This window comes from Capricornis sumatraensis, chromosome 19 (genome assembly GCF_032405125.1).
Source record: "Capricornis sumatraensis isolate serow.1 chromosome 19, serow.2, whole genome shotgun sequence".
Taxonomy (NCBI): Eukaryota; Metazoa; Chordata; class Mammalia; order Artiodactyla; family Bovidae; genus Capricornis; species Capricornis sumatraensis.
This window is the reverse complement of record NC_091087.1, coordinates 22205759-22231268: the sequence shown is the minus strand read 5'-3', so window position 1 is coordinate 22231268 and position 25510 is coordinate 22205759. Positions and strand designations below refer to the sequence as shown.

General features: G+C 50.2%; 1 protein-coding gene across 1 annotated transcript in view; it reads right to left on the bottom strand.

The window, feature by feature from the left end:
- LOC138094831 (A-kinase anchor protein 13-like) overlaps positions 1-25510 on the bottom strand; it is a 109528-nt gene that overhangs the window by 14590 nt on the left and 69428 nt on the right. Inside the window, exons 10-22 of the mRNA XM_068990808.1 lie at positions 22296-22363; positions 20034-20097; positions 15892-16027; positions 14429-14541; positions 13676-13828; positions 12828-13078; positions 11110-11235; positions 10876-10993; positions 9601-9849; positions 6290-6366; positions 5347-5528; positions 5166-5248; positions 2547-2741 (exon numbers count right to left, since the gene is read on the bottom strand). Coding sequence (XP_068846909.1) covers positions 2547-2741; positions 5166-5248; positions 5347-5528; positions 6290-6366; positions 9601-9849; positions 10876-10993; positions 11110-11235; positions 12828-13078; positions 13676-13828; positions 14429-14541; positions 15892-16027; positions 20034-20097; positions 22296-22363 — 1815 coding nt within the window. The remainder of the gene's footprint in view (positions 1-2546; positions 2742-5165; positions 5249-5346; positions 5529-6289; positions 6367-9600; positions 9850-10875; positions 10994-11109; positions 11236-12827; positions 13079-13675; positions 13829-14428; positions 14542-15891; positions 16028-20033; positions 20098-22295; positions 22364-25510) is intronic.

Sequence of the window (25510 nt, the reverse complement as noted above, 5' to 3'; positions counted from 1 at the left end):
CTTTGGTGTGGTCAATAAAGCAGAAGTATATGTTTTTCTGGAACTCTCTTGCTTTTTCTATGATCCAACAGATGTTGGCAGTTTGATCTCTGTTTCCTCTGCCTTTTCTAAAACCAGCTTGAACATCTGGAAGTTTATGGTTCACGTACTGTTGAAGCCTGACTTGGAGAATTTTGAGCTTGACTTTGCTAGTGTGTGAGATGAGTGCAGTTGAACGGTAGTCTGAACATCCTTTGGCATTGCTTTTCTTTAGGATCGGAATTTTTACATGAAAATGAGCGACAGAAAAATATCAAAGTCAAATCCCATGCAAAGTTAAGAAAAGAGAGAGAGAAAGAAAAAGGGGTGCAGCTGCCCTACACATAATAAAAACACATCAGAAGGCCGCGTCCATAGAGTGAGTGAGTAATAGGGTAAAAAAAACGCAAGATGCGGAAGACCCCAGTCAGAAGGAAGAGACACAGAAGGGAGGCGGCAAAACTCAAACAATTGGAAACAAAAGCGAAAAAAATACCCCTTTCTGAACACTAAACTAGACTCTGAGAGAAAGTAAACCCACCAGAAAATGACTTAAGAAAACAGGAGGTGAAAGGATATGTTTACATGTTAAAAAGATGAAGATATAAAAAAAGCACTCTGGGAAAGCAAGAAGCACTGCAGACAGGCAAAGGTGATCCAATAATATGGACAGTGGGAGCCTTGAGGAAGAAAATCAAAGCCAGCGCACAGGAAAGACACTAAGAGTTATAAGAACACATCTCTGAAATCTGAAAAGTTTGCAACTATAAATTAAAACAGAATGCTGTAAACCTGAGAACATCATTCCAGAATCACCATCACCAAGGCATATTCTAGTAAAACGACTTGGATTTAGGGAAAAATAATCCTTTGGGCATCAAGGCAAAGAGCATGTGACTTATATATATATGGGGGAAATCAAATTATGACTGGACTCTGGAATGTTTTACGTCAGAGAAAAATGAGTAACACATTTGAGGATTAGGGTACTTGAAGAAACTGGGAACCAAGGGTTTTATATCCAGTAGAACAGACTTTTAAGAGTCCTATTTAGTGACAGCAGTATTAGTGCCTGTGTGTTAGGGTAAATATAGGATACTTCATAATGTACCCTTAAGAATGAGGATTCACAGTATGGAGGAAAAGAGATACAAATGTATTACAGAAGACATTAAGTAAAAACAGGGCTTCCCAGGTGGCTCAGTGGTAAAGAATCCACCTACCAATGTAGGAGACATAGGTTCGATCCCCGGGTTGGGAAGATCCCACGAAGGAGGAAACAGCAGCCCACTCTAGTATTCTTGCCAGGATAATCCCATAGACGGGGGGGGGGGCCTGGAGGGCTATACTCCACGGGATCACAAAGAGTCAGACAGAACTGAGCACGCAAGTAAAAACACTGTAGCTCACAAGGGGAACTAAGTATATATTGGTGTAATTCATTACCAGCCAAAAGGTCCACTGAAAAGGCCCAACCTACTAACAGTGAAAACCCCAGCAGTGACAACCACCCCCAGCACCTAGATAGTGGTCTTGAGACATCATTTCTCACGAGAAGAAACCACAGCTTCTCAGAGAAAGGCTAATGCCAGACATGTGCAGAAAACAAGATGAGCCCGGGCTGGGGTCATGTCAAAAGGGTGTTCAGAGGTAACACGAAAAGGTACACGTTGGCAGAGAGTGAGGCCCTTTTAAACTTTTTCAATAAGGATAAGAAGCATAATGGCTCAAAGACCATCAGATATATTTAAATGAGTCTATAATAATATTTTAAAAGTACTGGTCACTTTCAGAGAATGACCATAAGTCAGTTCACTATTTTGAAAGCTGGTAAATAATAGGGGAAACCTACATGTTACAAAAAATAATAAAAAAAGCCAACTAGACAGCTTGTGTCTCCAGATGAAATACGATAGGAACACAGCTTGCCAAAGGCGTTTCACCTTTGAGCATCTGAGCCCCCAAACCCAGCTGAGCACCTTCTGAAGGAACCAGAAGGCTGAAGAACAGAACTGCTGCACGGATAAAGTTTAAAAAAGAGAAACCTGCAGGCCAGAAAGCTCAAGGATAAACTGTGTGGAAAAGAGGGACAGTGCGGCGGGTGGAGGACTGTAAATGAAGAACCTTAAAAATTAGTATCAAAAACCACAGACACAACTAAATCACAGTGTCTATCAACATGCCTAAAACCACATGTACGATTTTACATGGCCACATAAAACCATAAAGAAACCTAAGTAATTACTCTAAAAGTCATAATACCTATGGCTTGTAGGAGGGAGGGACAGAGCTGTGACGGGGACAGGAGATGCAGAAAGGCTTTTAGGGATCTGGCCACATTTTTATTTCTGGACCTGGGAAATAGTTAGAAGGATGCTCACCTGATAATAATTCACTAAAGCAAAACATGTTTTGGGTTGTTTTCTGTATTTTGTGCTTCATTTTACAACGAAAAAAAGTGCTCAATGGTAGATAATGCTAGCGTGCACACCGGTGGTGGGGGGGGGGCGATGCTGAATGTAAATTACCTTCATTTATTGCACTTTTCATTAAAGGTCCTCCTTTGAGAGCCTCTTCTGTGTGGGAGCGGAAGAGGGTTCTACAGCTGTGGGTTGGGGAGCAGTCCTCTGGCAAGAGCGTGCTGCACTCAGTCATGTCCCGGAAAATCATCTCCTTCTCTTCCAGCAGGAGCAGGATCTGCTGGTCCTTTTGCTGAAGTTGCTCTGTGGGCATTTGGAGAAGGGATCTGGTCATCTGACAGGTCAGCGAGAGGTGGTGACTAAGACACGCGCGCCACCTCGTGGCAACGCCCGGGACAGCAAGGAACGCGGCTTCCCCTACGCCCCCTTCCTGTTTCATCCTGAGGGCGATTTTCATCTGTCCTGAGAATTTCCGAGGTAACAAGCGTGCGCTGTGCCCCACTCTCCCACCGCGCTGCCCGTTCCTCAGCCCCTGCACTCCTCTCTGGCTCTGTCCCTCGCTGCATCTGCTTTCTCCAAGGGGCTTTCACCCCTACATCCAACCCAGCCTTCCATCTCCTCCTCTCCAGCGACATGTAAACCTGTTGCCCGCCCCGGGCCCTCAGACACTGCCAGGCTGGCTCTCTTCCTCCCACTCCTTCTCTGGCACGTTACAGACCTGCGAATGGTGCCCTTGCTCCCCCTGGACTGCCTTCCACAGCTTACACACTTCCTTCTCGGGGATCTCATCCACTCCCACAGCTTCAGTTACTTCTCACGTGCTGATAACTCAAAGTGTTAGTCGCTCAGTCATGGCCGACTCTTTGCGACTCCACGGACTGTAGCCCGCCAGGCTCCTCTGTCCAAGGGATTCTACTGGAGTGGGCAGCATTCCCTTCTCCAGAGGATCTTCCCGACTGAAACCTGAGTCTTCCACATTGCAGGCAGATTCTCTGTCTGATCCACCAGGGAAGCCCATTAACTCACACAAGACACCCAAGTCCGACTCACTTTTTGGGCACCAGACTGCTGAGTCTCATTGTCAAGTGGCACCTCCACTTAGACGCCTGGTTCTCTGCAGGTCAGAAGCCTCTGTTCTCTGCTTCTGCCCCCACCCCATCCACCTCCTCCCTGGAGCCCTGGCCTCTTCCTCGGTCAACAGCACCTTTACCCCCTGGTTACCCAGGCTGGATACCGGGGGCAGGTTTCTCTCCACACTCTGTCCCACCACCCGCAGTGGTTCCTCATCTCTCACTTGCCTCCACCCCGCCTCCAGCCCACTTCTCACCCAACTTATCCGGAGAGTCCCCCAGTTGGCGTGCCCACTCCTAGTGGGCTCTCCCAGCACCTGCAAGCAATTCTCCCAACTGGCATCAATACAGATTTTAAAAACTTGCTTACATTTTGCTAAAAAACTATCATTCCCTGCTTGAACTTCAGCCTGAGGTGGCCCCCAGGCTTAGTCTCCCGTCACTCAGCCCTGACTCCCAGACACACTAAACCTTCACTCCTTTTTCGTTTTCCACCTAACTGTTCTTCACCTGGTGAATTGGTGTTTTTTTCCCCCCAGATGTGGTTCATGTGTCAGTTTCTTGTGAGATTGACTACAGGCAGGATTCCCGGGCCCCACACACTCTCTACGTGCCTGTGGTCCACAGGGCCCATCATCTATGTAGGTCCACCCCACGGCAGGGACTCCAGTTCAGGAATCACTGCATCCCAGCACCGAGCACTGTGGATGGCCAGGTGCCTCAGTGAAGACAAGGCTGTTCCCTTCACGCTCATGTACATGGCAGAAAACCAACACGATACTGTAAAGCAATCATCCTTCAATTAAAAAGCAGGCGGGTCTCATCTCTGCCATCCTGCTCACAGGAAGCGATAACAACGAGACACTGGCTCCAGTCTCAATCTGTCCATCGTTTTTCTTTCCTCTCACTGTTGACAGAGAATGAACTGAACTCCTCAGGAGCCTACAGGTACTTGACTCTTGGCCTTACTTCTTTCCAGAGCACAATACATGCTTCTTTCAGAACACCAAAGGGGAAGACACACGAGCAGCTCAGCAGACAGCAGAACCCGGCTCTGCAGGGAGTGGGGTGTGAGGCCCTGGGCCGCTCCACCGTCATCTCACCTGCTTAGAGTACAGCCTTGCAGGGGTGGAGACAAGCTCGCACAAGACAGCAGCCTCGACAGACAGTGGTCAAACCCCACCCGGAAGCACACTTCGCCCTGAACCACCCAGGGCCACACTTGGAACGCAGGGCACCGTGGCGGGGGTGACCGATAAATGGATTAACTGGGAAATTATTTCCCTTAAGCACTTTTCTCTCCTTCCTGTTTTAATCTTAGATGTGCCTGTGAATTCCAGCAACTTCTTCCGTTACAAAGTACCGAGACTCACCAGGGCCCATAGACGCAGACGCTGAGTCAGAGAACCAACATCCCCACGACCTAGCATCAGACACGTTCCCACGGGCCATGCTCACTGTACAGGGTTCCTGCACGACCTGCGTCGGCTCAGACCTGGTTTCTCTTTTGTGACGAGCTATCCCCCTCCCTGGTTCGTGCCTGTCCGGCCAGCCGTGGGATCAACCAAAAATCTACAGGGGTTCTGTGTGACGGCACCCCCTTCCCCCCGCAATCCCCTGCCCTGAGAGGCCCTTGGGCCGTTTCCACCAGCTTCACCTTTTAACTCCCGGGCCTTGGTGTCCAACATCTTCTTTTCTTCCTCGTTCTCACTAGGAATTCCTTCATCTTCGTCTCGGTTCCTGACACAACCGCAACAGAACAGCGCGTTATTCAGAGGCCCGTTACCCGGACGGCGGCCCGCCCATCAAGCGATCCTGGAGGGCGGGGTGCGACTCACAGGGTGTTGATCGTGTCCTGGATGATCTGAATCCAGCTGCTGCGCTCCTCCTTGGAGCTGGCGTGGACTTCCACCATCTCCGGGTCCTTCATCCCCATGCTGATGAGGAACAAGCCTTTCTCCTCGTGCGCCACTTCCCTCACAATCAGCTTCTTCAGAGAGATCACTGTCGATTTCTGGTCCTGGAAAGTGGGGAGAGTGCATCCAGAAAGGCGTGGACGCAACAACCCAGCTCTCAAGACAGCTTCCATCTCAGGGCGGGCTAGGTGCCCTTGAGGAGCCTGCGGCTGACGCGCGGCGGCGGGTATGCGCCAGCGCCGCTCTCTCCACGCACCCACCCTCTCCTCCCCCACTGCGTCCACAAGCCCACTTTCTACGCTGTGTCTCTATTCCTGCCGAGACAGGTTCATCAGCACCATTCTTCTAGACTCCAAACATATGGGTTAATACATGATCTCTTGTTTCTCTCTCAAAAAAAAAAAAGCACATGGCTTAACAAACAATGGCAGATTTAGGAGAAAAACCAAATAGCTGGTTATTTCACTCACATTTTATCCAACAGAAAATGATTTCTAAAAAGGAAAACAAAAATTTAAGGCTATCAAGGTTCGAGCCCTTTCTGGTTTTTGTCATAGACTCTGGTTGGCAAGGCTATAAGGGGGAACAATTTGTAAAAACGCAATACACGAGAAACACTACAGCGACGGGCTTCTTTTGGGATCAAATGCCGAAGGCTCTCAGAAGGATTCTGAGGAAGCAGAAACATAACTGGAGGGGAGGGAGGTGGGCAGAAAACTGCAAGGGTACGTGAGAAATGACCCAGAGGACTCTGCCCTAGTCGATTCTGAGAGGGCGCCAGAACGGTAACCCTGAACTGCACTCACCACCCACCCTCACTGTGGTGGACACTGTTAATTACAGCAGAGATGAGCCACTTGCTTACCAATGACGCAAAGACGTACTTCTGGTCCTTTTCTTGAAGGAAGACCAAGATGTCAGTCAACAGGACCGCTTGGACCTCTGCAGAGTGGCGAGGGGAGAGAGCGCCACGGTCACTGGGCAGGGAAGCACCTCCAGGGCGCGCAACCAGACAATAACCCAGCAGCCCACCCACACGGCGCTTTACCACGCTCCTCCCGGGCCAGGGTCTGACACCTCCACAGGGTCCACATCTGGCCACTAGATTTCTTAGAGGCATTTTGAAATGGGATTGATCACCAAAACCCTGTTCAGGGAAGATCTGAGCACTAAGTGCTGGAAAGACGGATCCCACAAGGCAAGGTCTTTAAGAATAAAACACTTTAAAAGTTGGGAAGCAGGCTACAGCAACACATTCCTCAAAATGCTCTTGCTCACAGTGTCTCTCAGCTCCTGACCACGGTAAGGGGAAAGGCGTGGGGCAGCAGACAGGAAGGCTGCCAGGAGGTGATGCAGAGAACTATCTCAGTCTCGTCATGAAAGGCAGGCTTCTTCCATAGGCCCTGGAGGACAAGGGGGCCCCTGGCACCCACGCCATCTCGAGGACACCAAGCACCGTGCTCTGCTCGGCCCAACACGGCGCTGGCAACCTCAACCTCTCTGTGCCACAGAGACGGCCTGCTCTTCTCAACTGAGATGCAGCAAGAGGCAAATTAACATCTCTAACTGGTTACGCTTGCCGGGGGCGGGGACGGACAGTTAGGGCGTTTGGGATGGACATGTACACAATGCTGTATTTAAAACGGATAACCAACAAGGACCTGCTGTCTAGCACAGGGAACGCTGCTCAACATGCTGCGCCAGTCTGGCTGGGAGGGGTTTCGGGAGAGAACGGATGGATGCGTACGCATGGCTGAGTCTCTCTGCTGTCCACCTGAAACTACCACCTGGCTGTATCCCAATACAAGATGTTTTTCGGTGTTCAAAATTAATAAATAAATAACATCTCTAGTTGGATCCAGAAATCAAAAGAACGCCACCAACAGTTGCTCTAATTCTCAAGGTGTATGCGGTGACATTTCCCAGCACTCCCTTAAGGACAAGGTAGGACATCCCTGGAGGCGAGTAGTCTACCGAGACCTCACAGGCTGGCCCCTATCTGTACCACCTTCAGCCAGGAAAGGGGCTGGGGCGCCTATGACTCCCTGGGGAAAACAACAGGTTGACTTCTGCAGCCCCCTCCTGGGTGGTCAGGCCCCTCCCGGCCTTTTCCAACACTTCTGCCAAGACGGGGTTGCCTCCCTGTGTAATTCACGGCAAAGCTACAAGGAACAGAGGCAAGCAGGCCCGAGTCCTGGGGAGGTCTAGTTTTCAGCACAGACCACAATAATTTTCCATGCACTACTGTGAGTTTTGACAGCTTAGTTTTTTTTTAAAGTTTAAATAGTTCAGGTGTCTGCCAAAAAAAAAACTCCTAACACGTAAGTTTTCAACTTTAGTTTTGATCCTACGGTTTATGTGACCAGTGTCAGCAGATGAGAGAAAAACAGTTCCATCCTCTTTCAAGGGTTACTCGACACAGGACTGGCTGTTCTTGGCACAAGTTCACTGGGGGGGTGAAAATGACTAGAAACCAACTCCTCTTCCTGCTGGAGACGTTTTGGGCCAGGAAGCCTATCGTTCTGCCATTGCTTGGACCAGGACTTCGTTCCAACAGCTGGAATCGATTATTTTTTATTTCGGGAACGAATGAATCAACTGCTGTGTAGAGAAGGAACAGGGCGCTGGCTCTAGGCAGTGGCCACTCTAGGAAGCCTGCTCTCACAAGAGGACTGGCACTTCATGACCAGGAGGCGGCCTCGCCGCGGTGGGGAGGCCAGAGCCCCTGGCTGTGGTCTCAGGATGTCACAGGAGGGAACTCCGGGGACCACGCAGTGCATCACGGAGCAAGGAGATGCAGAGCTGGCTGGGGGCTGGAAGGGGTGTTTCTTCTCTCTGAAGTGACCCTGCCTGGAGTACCCTCCCCCGGGTCCTTGCACCAGGGACTGTCCTCAGCTTGGTCGGCGGTCCCCCAGGGCTCTGGCTGTTCTCCGGCCACCCCCAGCAGTGCACCACCCACACTCGACTCCACCCCTGTCCTGCTCAAACCCTCCGTTGTGAGCCCCTGCCACCCCGGGGATCACGGTCAGCCCCTCGCCTGAGCACATGTCCACCCCCAGCTTCTTCCTCGCTCCGCCACCCGCCCGCCCCTCCCAGGGCTCCACGCTCTCACGCTTCCTTCTCTCCCTCCTTCAAGACGTGACTTGAAAGCCCTTCTCCTGGTCACCTGTTCAGGCCTCTGTTCCAGCAGCCATCATACCGCAGGGCAAGAACCTCTTTAAACGCCTCTGCAGTCCGAGCCCAACTTCTAAGCAGGGTGTCCTGCGCTGTCCACCTGCATGCCTCGCTCTGAGCAGGGGCAGACCCGAGCTGGCTAAGGACGCTTAGGCGTTGTCGGCAGCCTACGACATCACTGACCCCATGGCTGGTTCACTCCCGAGTTTTTTGCCAGTGGGGCGGCTTTGTGTGCTCAGCTCACTGAGGGCAGGGAGGCATGCTGGGGGTACTCAAGGCTACTAGTGAGGTTAAGACAGACCCAGAGGATACGGGTTTGATGAGGAAAATTATTAAAGAAACCAAACAAAAAACCCAACAGACCAGATACACAGATGAATGAACAGACCTCCTAACTTCCTTAACTTGATGGGGCTGATCATTAAAAAAAAAAAACAACTAAGATCAAACAGGAAATGAGTTATCTTTCATGATCTCTTTTTCTTAGAGAAAAATAAAAGATATGAATAACAAAGTTTAATAATAAGTCGAGTTGTGAGTTAAACGTTTCTCTAAGGTCTCAGGAACTAAGAATTCCTCTAACATTTCTTCAGAACAATCGATGATGTATTTTTAATCTCAGAGAACCTATGAATGGGGCAGCTGATGGTGCTTCCCTCCTGGCAGTGGTTTTGCCAGAGACCCCGACCCCAAATTTGCTGCCCGTCTCTCATGGGGGATTACATCTGCCTTAGGAGCTCGCATCTGAGTATGAAGCTGACTCTTTGCTTTTTAAAAATCTTTTCATGCCCCTGACTGCACCAGGTCCTTGTTGCCTTACTGTACTCGGGGTGGTTTGTGAGCCAGCTCAGCCCAGGCCTTTCTGATACAAGACTAAGGACTGAATGACGGCTGCTCCTGGGGAACATCCGGACGAGGGTGCCTGGAAGTGGTCTGGGGACACCTGCATCCTGCCTGCTCGCCCCTGGAGCACGTGGAGCCTCAGACATGAGCGGGCCTCACCTTTCAACCTCCCGGTTGCGCTCTTCAGAAACACGCTCCCGTCTCGCACCAGCTTCTTCCGCTTCAGGTCCTCCTTGGCGAACATCTGACCGCTCTTCATCCTCATGATCGACTTGCTGTCGGTCTTCGTGTAGATCTCGTTCAGACGGACCTTCTTCTCGTAACTTGCCACCTTGCTGTCCACGGCGCTGATCACGTCCTTCACCAGGCCCAGGGACTGCGTCAGGTCCTGCTGCTCCACCTCGTTGTCTGAGGAGGAGAGGAGAGCTCGGTCCCTGCCGGGCAGGAGGGGGATGCCCTGCCTCCGTGCCCCACGGCATTGTCCGTGCTCTGCGGGCAGAGCGAGGCCGACACGCTGCGGTCACGCCCTGACCTCTGGCTCAGTCAGAATTTAACCCTAAATAAGGTTAGACGTTTCAGTGGGACAGGTGACGCGCACTCACGAGCTACGTTCTCTATATACACGTGTACTGTGCTTAGTCGCTCAGTCCTGTCCGACTCTTTGCGACCCCATGGTCCATGGGGATTCTCCAGGCAAGGACACTGGAGTGGGTTGCCATGCCCTTCTCCAGGGGATCTTCCTCATCCACGGATCGAACCCAGGTCTCTTGCATTGCAGGTGGACTCTTTACCATCTGAGTCACCAGGGAAGCCCCATATATACATATATAGATGTACAGATACTTACTTGGCCACACCAGGTCTTAGTTGCAGTACATGGGACCTGTAGTTGACGCATGTGGGATCTAGCTCTCTGACCAGGGATCAAACCTGGGCCCCGTACACTGGGAGGGAGGAGTCTGAGCCACTGGACCACCAGGGAAATCCCACAAGCTCCCTTCTAAAGTGGAAGGAATCCAACATCTTTAGGCAGGGAGAGGAGCCTCCAGTTTCTTAATCTGTGTCTTTGTTTCACCTAATCCTTAATGTAACTGTGGCGGAGCAGGATCAGCAGAGAGAGAAACAGTAGCGATCCCTGCACTTGCAGGGGAGGCGGGAGTGTCCTCTCCCAGCCGAGAGACAAGTGACCAGCTCTGCAGGCCACTGAACGCTCGGCTGGGGTCACCCAGTGGTTCCTTCCCTTCTCGCTCTCATTCACTCTAAGTCTGGTGACGTGACATTTCATGTTTGCACTCAAGAAAATCATTTTTAAGAGAAAACACAGGCTTCTCTTCTAGTCCTCCTTGATGTGGAAGAGTCCTTCTACGGGGCCTCTGCTGGACAGACAGGGAACAGGCCACTGGCAACTAAGATTGATTCGAGAGAGAGACTCACCTTTGGTACACTGCAGTATCCTCTGGAACAAAACTGGGTATTTGGTGATCCGCTGGGTTACAAGCAATATGCACTCGGGGATTCCCAGCCTCCGGACGACGGAGCTGCTCATCTTCTTCTGCAAGGGAGGGGACCAAATGTCAGGAACAACCCAGAGGGGAAGGCTCGGGCTAAACCTCATGGGGACGCCAGGCTCTGGGCAACGGCGGGCAATCCCACGTTTCACGCCACTACCTTCACGAAGGCCTGAAAGCGCTTGTCTTTGGTGTGGAGGTCTTTGAAGTAGTTCACGGACTGGTTGTGCTGCCCACAAAACTTGCCGTACGTCTTCTTTAAGCGTTCGGCATTCTCCCCCGAGAACTGCAGAGAAGAGCAAGCAAAGTTACGCCATCACTCGGGGCACTAAACCCGTGTTACCGCCATGTGCCAAGGGCCCACGCTACTTGCGTGACCCAGGAGGGCTTCCTCACTGCGCTCAGGCTCAGGGGCTCAGTCTTGTCTGACTCTGTGCGACCCCACAGACTGCAGCCTGCCAGGCTCCTCTGTCCATGGGATTCTCCAGGCAAGGATACTGGAGTGGGTTGCCATTTCCTTCTCCAGGGGATCTTCCTCATAACTTCCCCCAGAAGATTGAAATGGTCCAGGAGGTTTGGAAGACAGGCAGTTCCTTGAGAAGTTAAACGCAGAGTTACCATATGACCCAGCAGTTCCACTCCTGGCCATTAAAACATGTCCACTCAAGAACAGGCACATGAATGTTCACAGCAGCGTTGCTCACAACAGCCCCCAACCAAGGGGAACTAATCCTAGTGTCCATCAAAGGATAAACGGATAAAATGTGGTACTCACATATGAAAAGTCCAATCACTAAGGACAACATACAGTTGTATTCATTTATATACAACGTCCAGAACAGGCAAATCCAGAGAGAAAGTACATCAGTGGTTGCCTAGGGCAGGGGAAGTCGGGGAAGCGGGGGTGGGTGCTGATGATAAAAAACGTTCTACAACTGGCCCTGGTGACGGCTGCTCAAATCCATGGATATACTAAACACCACTGAACAGCACGTTTTACACGGGTGGATCACATGGCTTATGAATTATAGTTCAATAAAGCTGATATGGATATTTAAAAAATAATAAACACAGAAGTATCCATGTACTGCGCAAAACGTGTTCTAACTCCCATTTGTCATAGAAACAGCAATAAAACGAAGGGACTCACTAGAAGTCTTTCATGAGGAAGCAGGCTTAAGAATGTCTCCTTGGTAAGTTTTCTAACTTACCGTCGGAAACAGCCATGGTAAGTTACCTAGGGCTGTTCATCCTGCTTAGCTCGGGGCAGCAGTCCCAACAGTTCTGCACGGCCCTTCTATCATTCCGGTGTGTGCTACCTCATCTGAAGCTATGCTCACTGCTGGGCAGCCGCTGAGTTTCTGTAAGTGGTCCCTACAACACACGCTAGCAGCCATTCCTGCTGGACTAAGCCTCTGGAGTCAGTAAGGCTTGATCCTCACCCCAAAGTTTCAGGGGAGCCTTTCCTTTCCCCCTGACCACCAGAGAAGCTGAAAGCAGAGATGTTTTAAGTGATCACAAAGCAAACACCCTCCAAAAGCAAGGAAACCCAACTTTTATTGCATACCTAGCATGTACGCTGGGCACTTTGTATACACATGGCTTTTAAATTTTGAAATAGCGTTAGAAGAGAAAACCTACTGCCCTCAATTTCAAAAAGGGAAAACTGAGGGCTGGAGACATGGAACCACCCGCCCAAGCTCACAGAGATCCCAGGCAGTTCCGGGACGAGAACACACGGCTGCCAGTCCCCGTGTGTGTGTGTGTGTGTTTGGGTGTGTCTGTGTGCGTGCGTATGACAGAGAAGTGCCCGGGGGCCTGCTGTGTGTGTGTCTGTCTGTGTGTGTGTGAAGTGCCTGGGGCCCTGCTCCTGCTCACCTGCTGCACAAGCACGTCTCCAATCCTCTTGATGAGAAAGTTCTTCTCGCTTTTATCCACCAGGGAGTCCTTCTTCCGCTCGAGGATCCGCTGGAAGAACTGGCTGTGGATGCTGATGAGCTCGTCCAAGCAGGGGAAGAGCTTCTCCACCATCTGCTGCTCGAAGAGCAGGTCGGCCATCATGCCCCGGCTGTAGACGTCGCTCATGATCTTGAGGGTGCGGAGGTGGTGGAACTCCGTCTGCATCAGCTCTGGGTGGGGCGACAGGGCTGGACTGTCAGGGATGCCCCCGCGCCGATTTCCCCGCTCCCGAGAGCCCGGGCCTGTCTAAAGGCTGCTTACGGCCCAACTTAAACTTTAAGGCTGGGTCAAGAGCTGCCTTTTCCCTAAAGAGTTTTCATCCTATTCCTGTTTTTCACGGGACCTCTCACACTACTTTCTGACAGGCAAACTGGACTCCATCCCTCTCAAATGGTGGTTTCCAAAGTTATCTTCACTGGGATTCAGGACCTCCCGTAACTGACTGTGCTCCCATTTCCCAGAAAGGACTTGTATTTAGTCTAGTTTATGCTGCAGCTGAGGAATTTAACTGTGCTGTCACAGGGGATCGCTAAGAATACTGCATGAATAAGGACTCACACTCAATAAAATGTTCAATAAAATTCAAGCAAATCATTTTACAGAGAGGGAAGGTCAGAAATAAGAGCATGTCTCTATACCTCAAACCTTTTAAAGAAAATCTTGGAGATGGCTATAATACATACTTGAAAACTGACTTGCCAAAGTGCAATAAACCACCCACCAGACAATGTGAATAGGATCTCAGCAGAGCAGATGAGGAGTCTCACCGTAAATCACTTCTTGCCGCTTGACGACATCTTTCTTGTGCTGTTTCAGAAACTTGCTGTCCACGATCTGACTCCAAGACTCTGCTTCCAGCTGTTTGGACTCAGTCTCAAAATCTCCCATTAGCTGTCCTTCATTCATGTCTGTACCTACTCCTCAAAAAAAAAAAAAAGAAAAAGAAAAAAATTGGCGTCAGAGTCCTGCATCAGTGACCTCTAAAAAGCCTCTGCTGGACATTCCTTGGGGTGATAACTTCACGCGACTATGCACTCTGCACTAAGACAGTGATAGTCACAGTATATATATGTATTCTATTAGAAAGGAGCATTTTCTGTTCAAGAGTGACGTACACTATATTCAACTTTGGTTAAGGGTGAAAGAGTCACCTAAATCAAGGTGATTAAGACATGATTCCTATGTGAAGCAAGAGCTAGAAGGGCCCTGGTGACTTTCCTTGTTTAAGAGAGTAGGTTTACAACTGTGAACTGAACGTGTACGCAAGGCTAGGGCAGGAAGCAGTGTCTGCGGCCGAGGCAGACCACATCACTCCGTGACGTCCTTCAGTGGACGAGTACCCAACAACTGGACAAGCAGGTTCACCAGCTCACTATAAAGCACCTGCTGCTGCACAGGCAGTTCAGAGACACACCACAGGAGCCAGGAGAGCAGGCGCCATTACTCCATCAGTGCCTGTATTCCAGCTAACGGCACAGTCTCTGCAGACGCCCGCCACACAGGCTGTGGCCTCCGCTTACCCTCGTCAGTAAGGGACTCTGTGGACTCGTTGACCTTGCTGATTTTATTCAGTGAGTCTGTTGAGTGGGACAGGAACTTCCAGGTGTTCGCTATGTTCTCATCGTTGCCAACTCTAGGGACAGAAGGAAACACATATGTAAGGTGTATTCCGAGAAGCCATGGTTTGTGAAGCTCTGAAAAACTACAAAATGACAACGTGGAAGGCAAATTACTTATGTCAGGTACCTGGCAACGTGCAACATGAACTATGAAGGAGGTCAGAGGCTTTGAAATACAGCTGCAACCATGAACTTTTTGAACCTTGCAGTTTTATTTTTTAAACCATAAGTAACAAGAAGAATGCTCTTCTTTCAAACTGCGTACACATTATAAATGAAATTTCTCTGTTTGAAACTCGTGTCTAACCACAACACCTTTTCCTTGTGTTCCCTAAACACCTACAGAGCCAGCACTCAACGCTAAACCATATTCTTCGGACTTTTCTCGATCCCAGCGAGCACATCAGGCACCTGGTTTATGTTTGTGGTATGGCACAGAGGTAAGCCAGAGTCACTTAAAACTAAATTTTATTTAAAGGCCAACTTTTAAAAGTCATAATATAAACAACTGAGATGAACTTAACAACTCTGAAAAGAAGATAATCACGCCACCGAGACAGAATGATATAAAAATCCCTGGATTTTTTTTTTTCTTATGGAGGAGGAAGCACTATCCAGCACAGAGGTTAGGAAACACAGACAAAAGGAGATTTGCATCCTTCAGCTGGGAATTTTCCTCCAGCCTGAGTGAGGAGAGCTGCCAGGGACGCTTTGAGCCCTACATTTGAGGTGACTTCTTTACTTGGTAGGAAGGCAGGCACCTGACCCCGAACAGCCAGCCACATCGCAATCAGCCCTGTACTAACCACACACAGCCGGAGCCTCCACAGCCAGGGGCCACGGCAGCTTCCGCAGGGACAACCTAGGAGCTCAGGGCAGAGGAGGGGCTGGGAGCCGACTGCCGTCCTCGGCCCATTACTCACTCATGACTGAAGAGGCAAGATGCAAGGATGGAAAAAAAAAAAAAGATAAAACAGAACTACCCTCTCCTCCCAGGTTCATCTGACCAACAGGAAAATGTGACATCTGAAAATGTAAGTGGTTGCAGGCCAATATTCAGCATTAAATCCCTCCCCCCCCCATTTCCACTTCTTATTTTGATCTAAAAAATCATCCTCTTAGAAGGCAGGTTCTTTAAAGGCAGGACTGATCATGGACAAAACCTTACTTGAGATGGTGTTCAACAGGGATCCTTGTTATAGAATGGTTGCATCAAATGTAACCCTCACCCTGCTTGTCTCAGCTATGCACCGACTCGTTAGGTTACACGCTCTTTCCCAAGAGCATCTTTTTGTCAAATGGTATAAATTATGATGCTCTCATCGCCTAGATGTCACCTGTGCTGTCTCCACACCCCCACTTACCCAGCGATGTTCTGAATGGAGACGCTTTTGGAAAGCATGACGCTCTGCTGGGACCGTCTGTTGGTAAACATGGGGGCGGTAGCGGTCTCATCGGCCAGAAGGACAGCAGACCGAGGGCGTTCCTTGGGCTGGGAGGCTGCACGGGAGAGGACACCGCCAAAGTGTCAGTGACTCGGGCCCTCCAGCACGGACCCGCCTGACGAGTATCAAACAGGGACAGACCGCGTGAAAAGAGATCCACCCTGGGAGTGTTAACTGGAGACAAAAACTCTATGGAGGTCAGCGTGGCGACAGTTACTGAGACTGTGAATGCCTGTACCTATTGGTCCAGTGGTTTCCTTCAGGACGTGTTCATGCCACAAGATTTACTTGTTTACACTTGCAATGACATATGACCAAAGGTATTCAGTGCAAAGTTCAGTAAAAGCAAAGTGAGTTACCAAAATAAGGTCGGTTAATAAATCATGGTATATCCTACTGGTGGATACTATGAAGCTTTACAATAAAAATGAGGACACCCTGCCCGAACTGACACAAAAGTGCACGACGATATATTACAGGGGAAGAGAAAATCGAAGTGCAGAATAAAGGGCGCCACAGACCATGTCTATGTTTAATCCAAATTGGTTTCTGCTTTCATTTTAAGAAAAAAACCTGGAGAAGATAAACATAAGAAATGGAGTTACCTGTGGAGTGTGATGGAAATGAGGCAATAAGGATAAAGAATCACGTGAAATCGCCATGTGTTTAAAACTTTAAACTAATTCAAAGAGAAAAGGAGACTGAAAGAATCTTAAGGACACAAGCAGCCTCAGAGATGACCTAGGCCAGTGTTTTTCCTATGAGGGGCTTTTTAGTTACGCAAATTCCCAGCCCTGTCTGTCCTGTGTGGGTGGGACCTAGGAGTCTAAGATGTTTTTTACCAGCTTCCCAAGAGTTTCTTCTGTGCAATGTCTGAGAACACAGAGTTTGACCAATTCCTCTAATTCACAGGGGAGGGAAACGCAACCTGTGTTCGATGTCACCCAGCTAAGCTGTCCTCATAACTACTTCTTGTGCTGTTCAGCCACTCAGTCATGTCCGACGCTTTGTGACCCCATGGGCTGCAGCATGCCAGGCCTCCCTGTCCCTCTCCATCTCCCGGAGCTTGCCCAAGTTCACGGCCACTGCACACGCCCAAAGAGGACACTGGGGCTCTGATTTCGGGTCAGGGAGTCACACTGACATCTGGGCAACAGATGATTTTTCCGTGGTAATGAAGCTCCTGTCCCAGACGCGAGCAGCATTATCCGTCCAGCCCTAGGAGCGTCAGGAGCTGAAGGAAGTGACTGGGGCAGCTGTTACAGCTTCACTGTATTACAGGATGTGCTTGACTTAATAAAATGCATAAAGCCATTCAGATTCTATTCAGAAGAAGGTGATGGAATCATCAGAAACCTGCCACACCGCGGCATGACCAGACCCCGCTTGCAGGAAATATGCAGGACGCCAGGAGATGGGGGCCTCACCCAACAGGGAAGAAGGGCGAGAGGCGAACAGGCTCTAGTGTGAGGGGCTGGAGCACCTCAGGGCCTCAGAGGGGGGCTGGTGAGCAGACAGAATATGACGCAGGAGCAGCTCCCTGGGGGCTCAGGGCAAGAACCTGCCTGCCAACCGCAGGACACGGGGGCTTGACCCCTGGTCCGGGAGGATCCCACGTGCTGCAGGACAGCTAGGCCCGAGCGCTGCACCTACTAAGCCCTCGTGCTCGAGAGCCCGCGCTCCACAGGAAAAGCCTCCGCAACGAGAAGCCCGTGCACTGCCACCGGAGAGCAGCCCCTGCTTCCCGCAACTACAGAAAAGCCCGCGTGGCCACAAAGACCCAGCACAGCCAAAGATAAATACACGAAATTATTTAAAAAACATCAGATGGAGGGAGGAACAGCAGTCCTTGAATGGGAAAGTCCCTGACGTGAGGACGTGGACAGGCGGACGGGAAAAGAGGACATTCTGAAGAGGAGGACCGTCTGAAGGAAGGGAGAAATGCTCGCGCAGCGCTAACGTGAAATGGAGATGACAAGCAGAGGAGGCAGGCAGGGCGTGGGCATGCGGACAGGGAGATGGCTGGAGAAGCAGAACCAAGTCAGCAGAGCCCTCCAGACTGTCAAGAGCAATGTACATCAAGGGCAGCATGGGTGTGGGGGGAGGTGAGAGAGAGCTCTGTGAGTGCTGGGAAACCTTCCCCGCTCAGGAAGCTGCTCACCGTCTGAGCCCCGGCATCCTCGCCCGCGAAGGCCACGGCAGCGGACGTTCCCACTGAGGGAAGCCCACCACCAAGGGCTTCACGGGCGTCACCTCACTTAAACCCGACGACCGCCTGATGATACCACTACATCCTTCCATGGAGGAGGAAAACGAGGTGTGGGGTGTGGGGGGAGCCGTAAACATTTGTCTGAGGTTATCCAGCTGCTAACACATTATTAACTAGAGGATTTTTGCAGAAACTAATGCGTGTGGCCGGCAATTTGTGAGGTAGGTGGATACCAATAAAGTCGTAACGTTAAGGTAACGAAAGATGTATTAATATGCCTCTGGTTAGTAATTTGTTAAGTGGGGTGCTAGGACTCAAACCCATACAATCTGAGCCCACCACCTGCACTCTTACTGCTAGGTTACCTTGGTGGGTAAAAGGGGAGTAAGAATACACGTGGGGGCTGGAGGTAATGTAACAGGTAGCTTTGGGGAGGACCTTTTCATCTGATTTGAAAGAAAGCAGATTTCTGAAAGAAGAGATAAATGTCACAGAGCCATAAAAAAAAAATTTAGTAAGAGCAGGCTTGTAAAAGGCGCTGGGGTGGGCGGACCCCTGGTTAAAGTGAGTCTGGCGTAACTTTCCTCCAGAAATTTACATGCAAAGATGGGTAATAACCAGACTTCGTCTGACAGGACTCCACACCCTCGCCGGCAGCACAGCCTGAGTGGCTGTTCCGAGTCGTCTGGAAGCGCTCAGAACAGTCGGGCCTGGGGCAGCGGTTCTCACACTCAAGTGTGGACACTGTCATCACCTGGAGCGACTCCTGAAACAGAGCACCGGCTCCACCCTGGACTCTCTGATGTCGTACGTCTGGGTAGGGCCCCAAACTGGCACTTATAATTGATCCAGGAACTAGGCCTTGAAAAACACGGCCTGGGGGCGAGTCTGAACCAGGTTCTGTGAGCTAATTAACGTGGTATTCATTACTGCGGTATTTATGGCAGCGGGTGGAGACAACTCAAGTCTTTGGGGGAACTGGCAATTAAAATGTGGTGTATGTTTCTGAAAGAATACCACGAAGCAATTTGAAATGATGGCTTTCAAATAATATCACACGCAGATCTCAAAACCATATTGAGGGGAAAAGTGTAAGTCATACTGTCTAATTTAAATTCAACACACAAAACAGTAAGAGATATTTTCAGAGGTACACATATGTCTGAAGACGCGGCAGATTAGAGAGGTCTGCATTAAATAGACCACAGTGTGTACTAATGAGGGGAAAGGAGAGAGAGAACAGAGAATGAGAAGGGGAAAACATTCAGCAAAACCAAAGTGGAGCTTTGCCCAGACTGGAGAAGACAGGCTGATGCGACGAAGTGTGATGAACTCAATCGGTGTGCCCCTTGAAAAAGAGAAAAAAAAAAGAACACCCCCAAACTATATAATTTCAGTCTGTCAAGGAGTTTAAAAAGCAAGGTCTCGTTTGATGTTGAGAGCACCGAAAGCAAGTTTCACTGTGGACTCATGGAAAAGGAGCTTCAAAAAACATGGGGGTCACTTGGTTAAATAAACGAGGCTCAGGTGCTGCCTTGTAAGCTCACTCACACGCACACACACTCAGGTGCACACACACACTCACTCAGGTGCTGCCTTGTGAGCGCACACAGACACAGACACACACACAGACACACACACACACACACACACATGCTCTCTTCTAAGATCTTCCAGAGGGTCTGATGGTAGACTGCCAAGCTTTCAGTCCACGAAACTGCAGCCTTCTCTAAGTTACCACAAAATAGGTATTCAAACCGTGATTAAGCATAACAAAGGGACACGACAGGAGTGCGAGCGAGTCCTGAGCCAGAGAGGCCGCGCGCAGCCGTGAGGGGCGCCGACTACTCACACTTGCTCCTCATGATGACCGTGGGCAGCGAGGACGTGTCGTGCGCCTGCAGGTTCCCCTTGGGCTGCTGCAGGGAAAGAAATGTCGATGAATTTCACAAGTTTTGATGAATTTTACAACTTATCTTCTGTCAAGTCTCAAGAGGCCTGGAACACAAAGCCAGCTGCTCCCGTTCCTGCCAACGGTCCTCGGGGTCCTACCGAGACACAGCCACCTGTGCTGGCTGTCGCCTGAGCCCGCCCGGCCTGTGACTCTGCGAGAGCCGTCTCCTCTGCCTGGAACGCTCCTCTCCCTTCACAGGCCAGGCAGTCTCCTGTTTCAAGGTCAGAACCCGGGGGCAGAGCCACCGTGAGCTTCTGTCTTCTCCTCCCATGAGGCAGCGACTGGCACCCCTCAGAATGCTGTGCGAACCCCCCCTAGTTCTTTCCTTATTTATGGTCATTGTCTGCGGGTCCATCACCCCCACAACGCTGGTTCCCTACGAGCAGCATCTGTGCCCTTTTCATTTCCATCTCTTCAGTGACCAGCATTTATGTATAAGGTGTTAAATAATTCTTAGGGAAAGTGCTAATTTTAAGACTTTTTTGTGGCATGGAACAGAGACACCATGTGAGAAAACGGGTTGAAGCAATTCGTCTGAGATAGATCATTAGTGGAGAAGGGTCTGTTTGGAGTGGGACTCCCCCTCTTCAATGACATTCTTTTACACAGGGTAGGCTATGTCCCCATTGCTGTCTTTCTTTGGCACAGTCACAATGATGACATTCATACCAGAGGTCACAAATTCAAAGGCCCATGGGGTCAGGCAGGTGACAAGAAGAGAGGCACGTTGGAGGGGCAGGAGACAGCAGCCTGGGCCTGCGCATCTTGTCCAGAGGAGGCGGCAGCCACTCAGCCCAGTGGGCTGTCACCTCCATCCGCCTCTCCAACATCTAAGGACCTAGAGCCCAGATTCTGTTCTGCAGGCTCAGGAGCTGCCAATGGATCAAACGCTCCTGACTTCAGACTGCCTGCCAAGTTTGATGCTTACATACATTCCAGTGGGGGGAAGGTACAGATCACAGAAAGTAAACGTAATAGACACACAGACCCTAAGAAGGTGATATTTTGCGTTAGTCACTCAGTTGCGTCTGACTCTTGATGACCCCATGGACTATAGCCTGCCAGGCTCTTCTGTCCATGGACTTCTTCAGAGAAGAACACTGGAGTGGGTTGCCATTCCCTTCTCCAGGGGACCTTCCTGACCCAGGGATTAGCACTGCACTGTAGGCCAATTCTTTACTGTCTGAGCCACCAGGGAAGCCTCAAGAAGGTGATAAATACTGTGGAAAAAAAGAAAAGTTCAGCTTTCGGACAAAATTTACGTCCATGGGCTGAGTAAGATCCAGGGCACAGAAGCCTGTCGCCTTTACACTAGTTCAGTGCTTCTCAGAGTGCGGTCCTCCGACCAGCAGCCACAGCAGCTTCTGGGAAGTTATTAGAAAGGTAAATTCCGTGGCCCCACCCACCCAGAATCGAAAATTCTGGGAGGGGGTCACTGGCCCAGTGTCGTTTTATAACAAGCCCCCGAGGCGACTCTCAAGTCTGAAGCCACTTCACTAAACGTGTTTGGTTACTGGAAGCAAACAGCACGCTGAACACACGTGTAGATGGAGCTGGATAGCACTCTTCTGACAAGAACAAAGATAGTTATGAGTGACTGAAACACTGAAAAACCACACGGGCCACCTAATCGCCCATCTGCCCCCAGTCTCGCACTCTACAAGGGCCTCCTCTGACGAGCACTGGGCATTACTATGTGACGTGCATACTCAGAGCCTGGACCACCATCCACTTCCCTTGTCGTGTGATCTACGTGAGCCTGTGGAGAAAAGGGATGCCGGGCAGGCTGGCTCAAAACCCTGCCCTCCCCGCCGTCAGCACGTCAGAGCCCCTGATTTCCGCCTGCTGCCCTCATGGTCCCCAAGGAGGAAGGCCGGAGTATGAAGAGCAGAGCAGGTCTGCAGACAGGGTTAAGAAGAAAGTCACTGTACTGGCGACACAGATTACAATCACAGCGAAACGTGTGTCTAACGTGGACAAGTTCTGAAAGGATTTCATCTTCCGAAAGCCACATATTCCCGAGTGTGTCAAGAAGAGATGAAGCATTTTGGGTTACTGCAATCTCAAAGGAGGTACCGAATGATGACAAGACAAACAGAAACTCTAAGTCCAAGTCTCCCAACTCTCAGGATTTCATTGGTTCAGGCAGAAATGTCTTACCTTCATCTTGACCTTTGCACAGGAGATCAGACTTTCTCTGCAGCCTTTGTGGACCAAGGCACCACAATCTGAAAAGAGAGCAGAACGCCGGGTGACATTAAACACACAGCGACTAGAGGCCACACTGATTTTCACTGCCAGGGCGGCCTACGGACCGCCGGGGAAGCTGCTCACACCAGGGTGTGACTACCCAGGACGACAGACTGCAGCCTCCTCCAGGAAGTAGGCGTGTGACATCATTTGGAGGAGGAGAAACAAGAGCAGGTGCCATCTCTGATTAATAAAAATGAGAAACCTGGCACTTCTCAGGCAGGAAGCCGAGAGGCTACCAAAACTAAAAGTCAAAGTGTCTGCTGTCGACGGGAATCTGCGTCGCAAGTAACACACAAGTGATACGGAACTATATGTACATACAGTTCCTTCCTGGAGGAGGAAATGGCAACCCACTCCAGTATTCTTGCCTGGGAAATCCCATGGACAGAGGAGCCTGGTGGGCTACAGTCCATGGCGTTGCAAAGAGTCGGTCACGACTGAGCATGCATGCATGCATGCACGCACACACACACACAGACATTAACATAAACATGTAAGAACACCCACAAATGATATGGAAATGCACCCCCATCACAGGGGCTTTGAAATCTGTGCGACTGCATCAAAGGCGGAGTACGAATCCGAAAAGCCACCTGTTCGTGTCCTTTTGACTTGGACTCCTATCCACCTTGAGTTTTTTGCAAAACCCTGGGTCAAGAGCTGCCGGGGAAAGGTCATCAGAATTACCCCTCAGCACCTCCAGGAGCCCTGACTCAAGAGGAAGTGGGAGACTTCCTGAAAGATGAAGCCGCGCCCACGATCTGCTGAGGACATGATTTTCAGCTCAGCTCCTAGACCCACAAGGGCTGCTGACAGAAAAAACCCAGCCCTCAGGGCCTCAAGAGGGCCAGCGTCAGCTTGTACTGCTGCTATGAGGTCATAAGCTGAGCTGGGCCAGGAGGCTGAAGGGGAAGTAAAGCAAGAGATCCGTCTGTGGGGATCCCACGGTGAGAGCCTCCCCAGGGCAAGGCTCCCTGAGAAAATCAACAGACACCGCCCTGCAGCAACACTTCCATTCTGACTCAGGAAGGACCGCAGGTCCTTGAATGGTCACCCTTGAATCAAGGGCAGGATGCTCTCCTGATTTATATGCCCGGGTTCTGAGGATATGAGCGTGGAAAAGGCCAGAATCCCAGACCCCAGGGCCTTCTCCATTCCTTCCTCAACATCGGCTAGATTCATAGGCCTCTTTCCTAACACCACCAGTCACAGAGGATTGGATGATCCCACGATTTTCTCCTCCACTGAGTAAAGAACCCGCCTGCAATGTAGGAGATCCAGGTTCAATCTCTGGGTCAGGAAGATCTCATGGAGAAGGGAATGGAAACCCACTCCAGTATTCTTGCTTGGAGACTCTCATGGACAGAGGAGCCTGGCGGGCTACAGTCCCTGGGGTCACAAAGAGTCGGACACCACTGAGCGACTAACATTTTCTCTTCCACTGAGTGAGTGTTCCTTCAGGGCAGGGTCTCTCCATCTACTGCTGAAACTTAAATTAAGCCTCCCTAGGACAGTGCCTGCCTCATGCTGCCTATTTCACTGTCTGTTTTAGACTTTAAGCTTATTTTATACAAAAGCCAAATGCCCTGTCACAGCCTTGATCCCAGGTCAAATGCGCACTTCTAACACTAAAAGGCGCGCCAGAGGCACAGCCGTCATCACTTCAGGTCCTGGCTCCCCGAGTTAGCTACTGTGACTCTAGGCCGGTTCCCCCTCCATAGGCCTCAGGCCTCAGATCTCCAAAGTGAAAAGACCCCAGTTCCCTTTCTCTGAGCTTCTCTAAGACTCCTTATGTTGCATCTCTTGAAAGAGATGATTTTTCAAAGTAAATTACTTCAAAATGTTCTACAAGGCTCATGCTGCAGAACAGTTTTCAACTTCTTAGTCACCTGAATCGTCACTAGGACACACCCATCCTTCAGGGCCTGGCTGGGGCAAGTTCACACTGGAGGAATCATGGCGGACAGATACGATCCCCACGAAAGAGGCCACCAGGAGCAACTCTATTCTGGTCAACAGGATGGCCAGAGCAGGAACTAGTTTGGAAGTGGGATGGGGTGAAGCTTTATTCTGGGCCTTTCACTCTCAGGCCTACGGAGCCTTCTGTTGAGTAAACTCTTCTAGCTTCACCCCATGAGAAATCGAACCTCCAGTCATTTTCCTTGATGCCCTTCAACTAGAAGAGGCACTCAAGTTCATTTCCCAAAGTCAGCATGAGGGGAGACTCTCCTGGGAAAGGTTTATTAAAGGAATCAGCAAGAGGAAGCAACCTGGAGGGTTCTCAGTCAGAACTCCATCCTTGCTTCCACGGTCTTCTCCAGGATGACACTCCAAGGGAGCCGCACAGATGCTGTGCTCCTGGCAGTTTCTACTGTTTGTGATTATGAAGACTTCCACGTTAAGTCATGAAGTTGCTCCAGAGGTCAGCAGTTATGAAAGGGTTATACATCCCTGAATATTAATGCCAGGGTTTCTCAGCAATATCCCTTTCTGGGGACAAGGAAGCCTTTGCAGAGAGAGTCCCCTGGGGAGTGACTCATTCTAATCAGCAAAAAGGAAACCTTTTGAGGATACTTTTCTCAAGAACTGGAAATCACTGACCCTTGTTAAATTGTCAAGTTCTCTGCTATTTGGAAATAAGGATACGTTTTGATAAGAAATCATCATACTGCTCCCAGAAAAGAGAAGAATCGCAAACAGAAATCCAAATAACTCCTGAGACTCCAATGCCTTTGTGCCCTTCTATACATCATGCGATGAAACTCACATTCCAGATCTAGACTCTGAACTTTCATTAAAGGCTTTAAGCCCCATGAGCCAGTGGCCTTCCAGAAAGGGTCAAAGATTAAACAGGTGGGCCGGACCAAATTTGTCTTTATTGACTTCTATTCAAAACTTTTTTCCACTTACTTCTCAGAAAGTGAGACTCCGAGACTCTCAGAAAGTGACTTTTTTAACGGCCCCCCATCATCTTTAGGATAAGTGAAAGTGCTAGTTGCTCAGTCGTGTCCAACTCTTTGCAACCCCATGGATTGTAGCCCACCAGGCGCCTCTGTCCACAGAGTTCTCCAGGTAAGAATACTGGAGTGGGTGGGCATGCCCTTTCCAGGGATCGTCTCAAC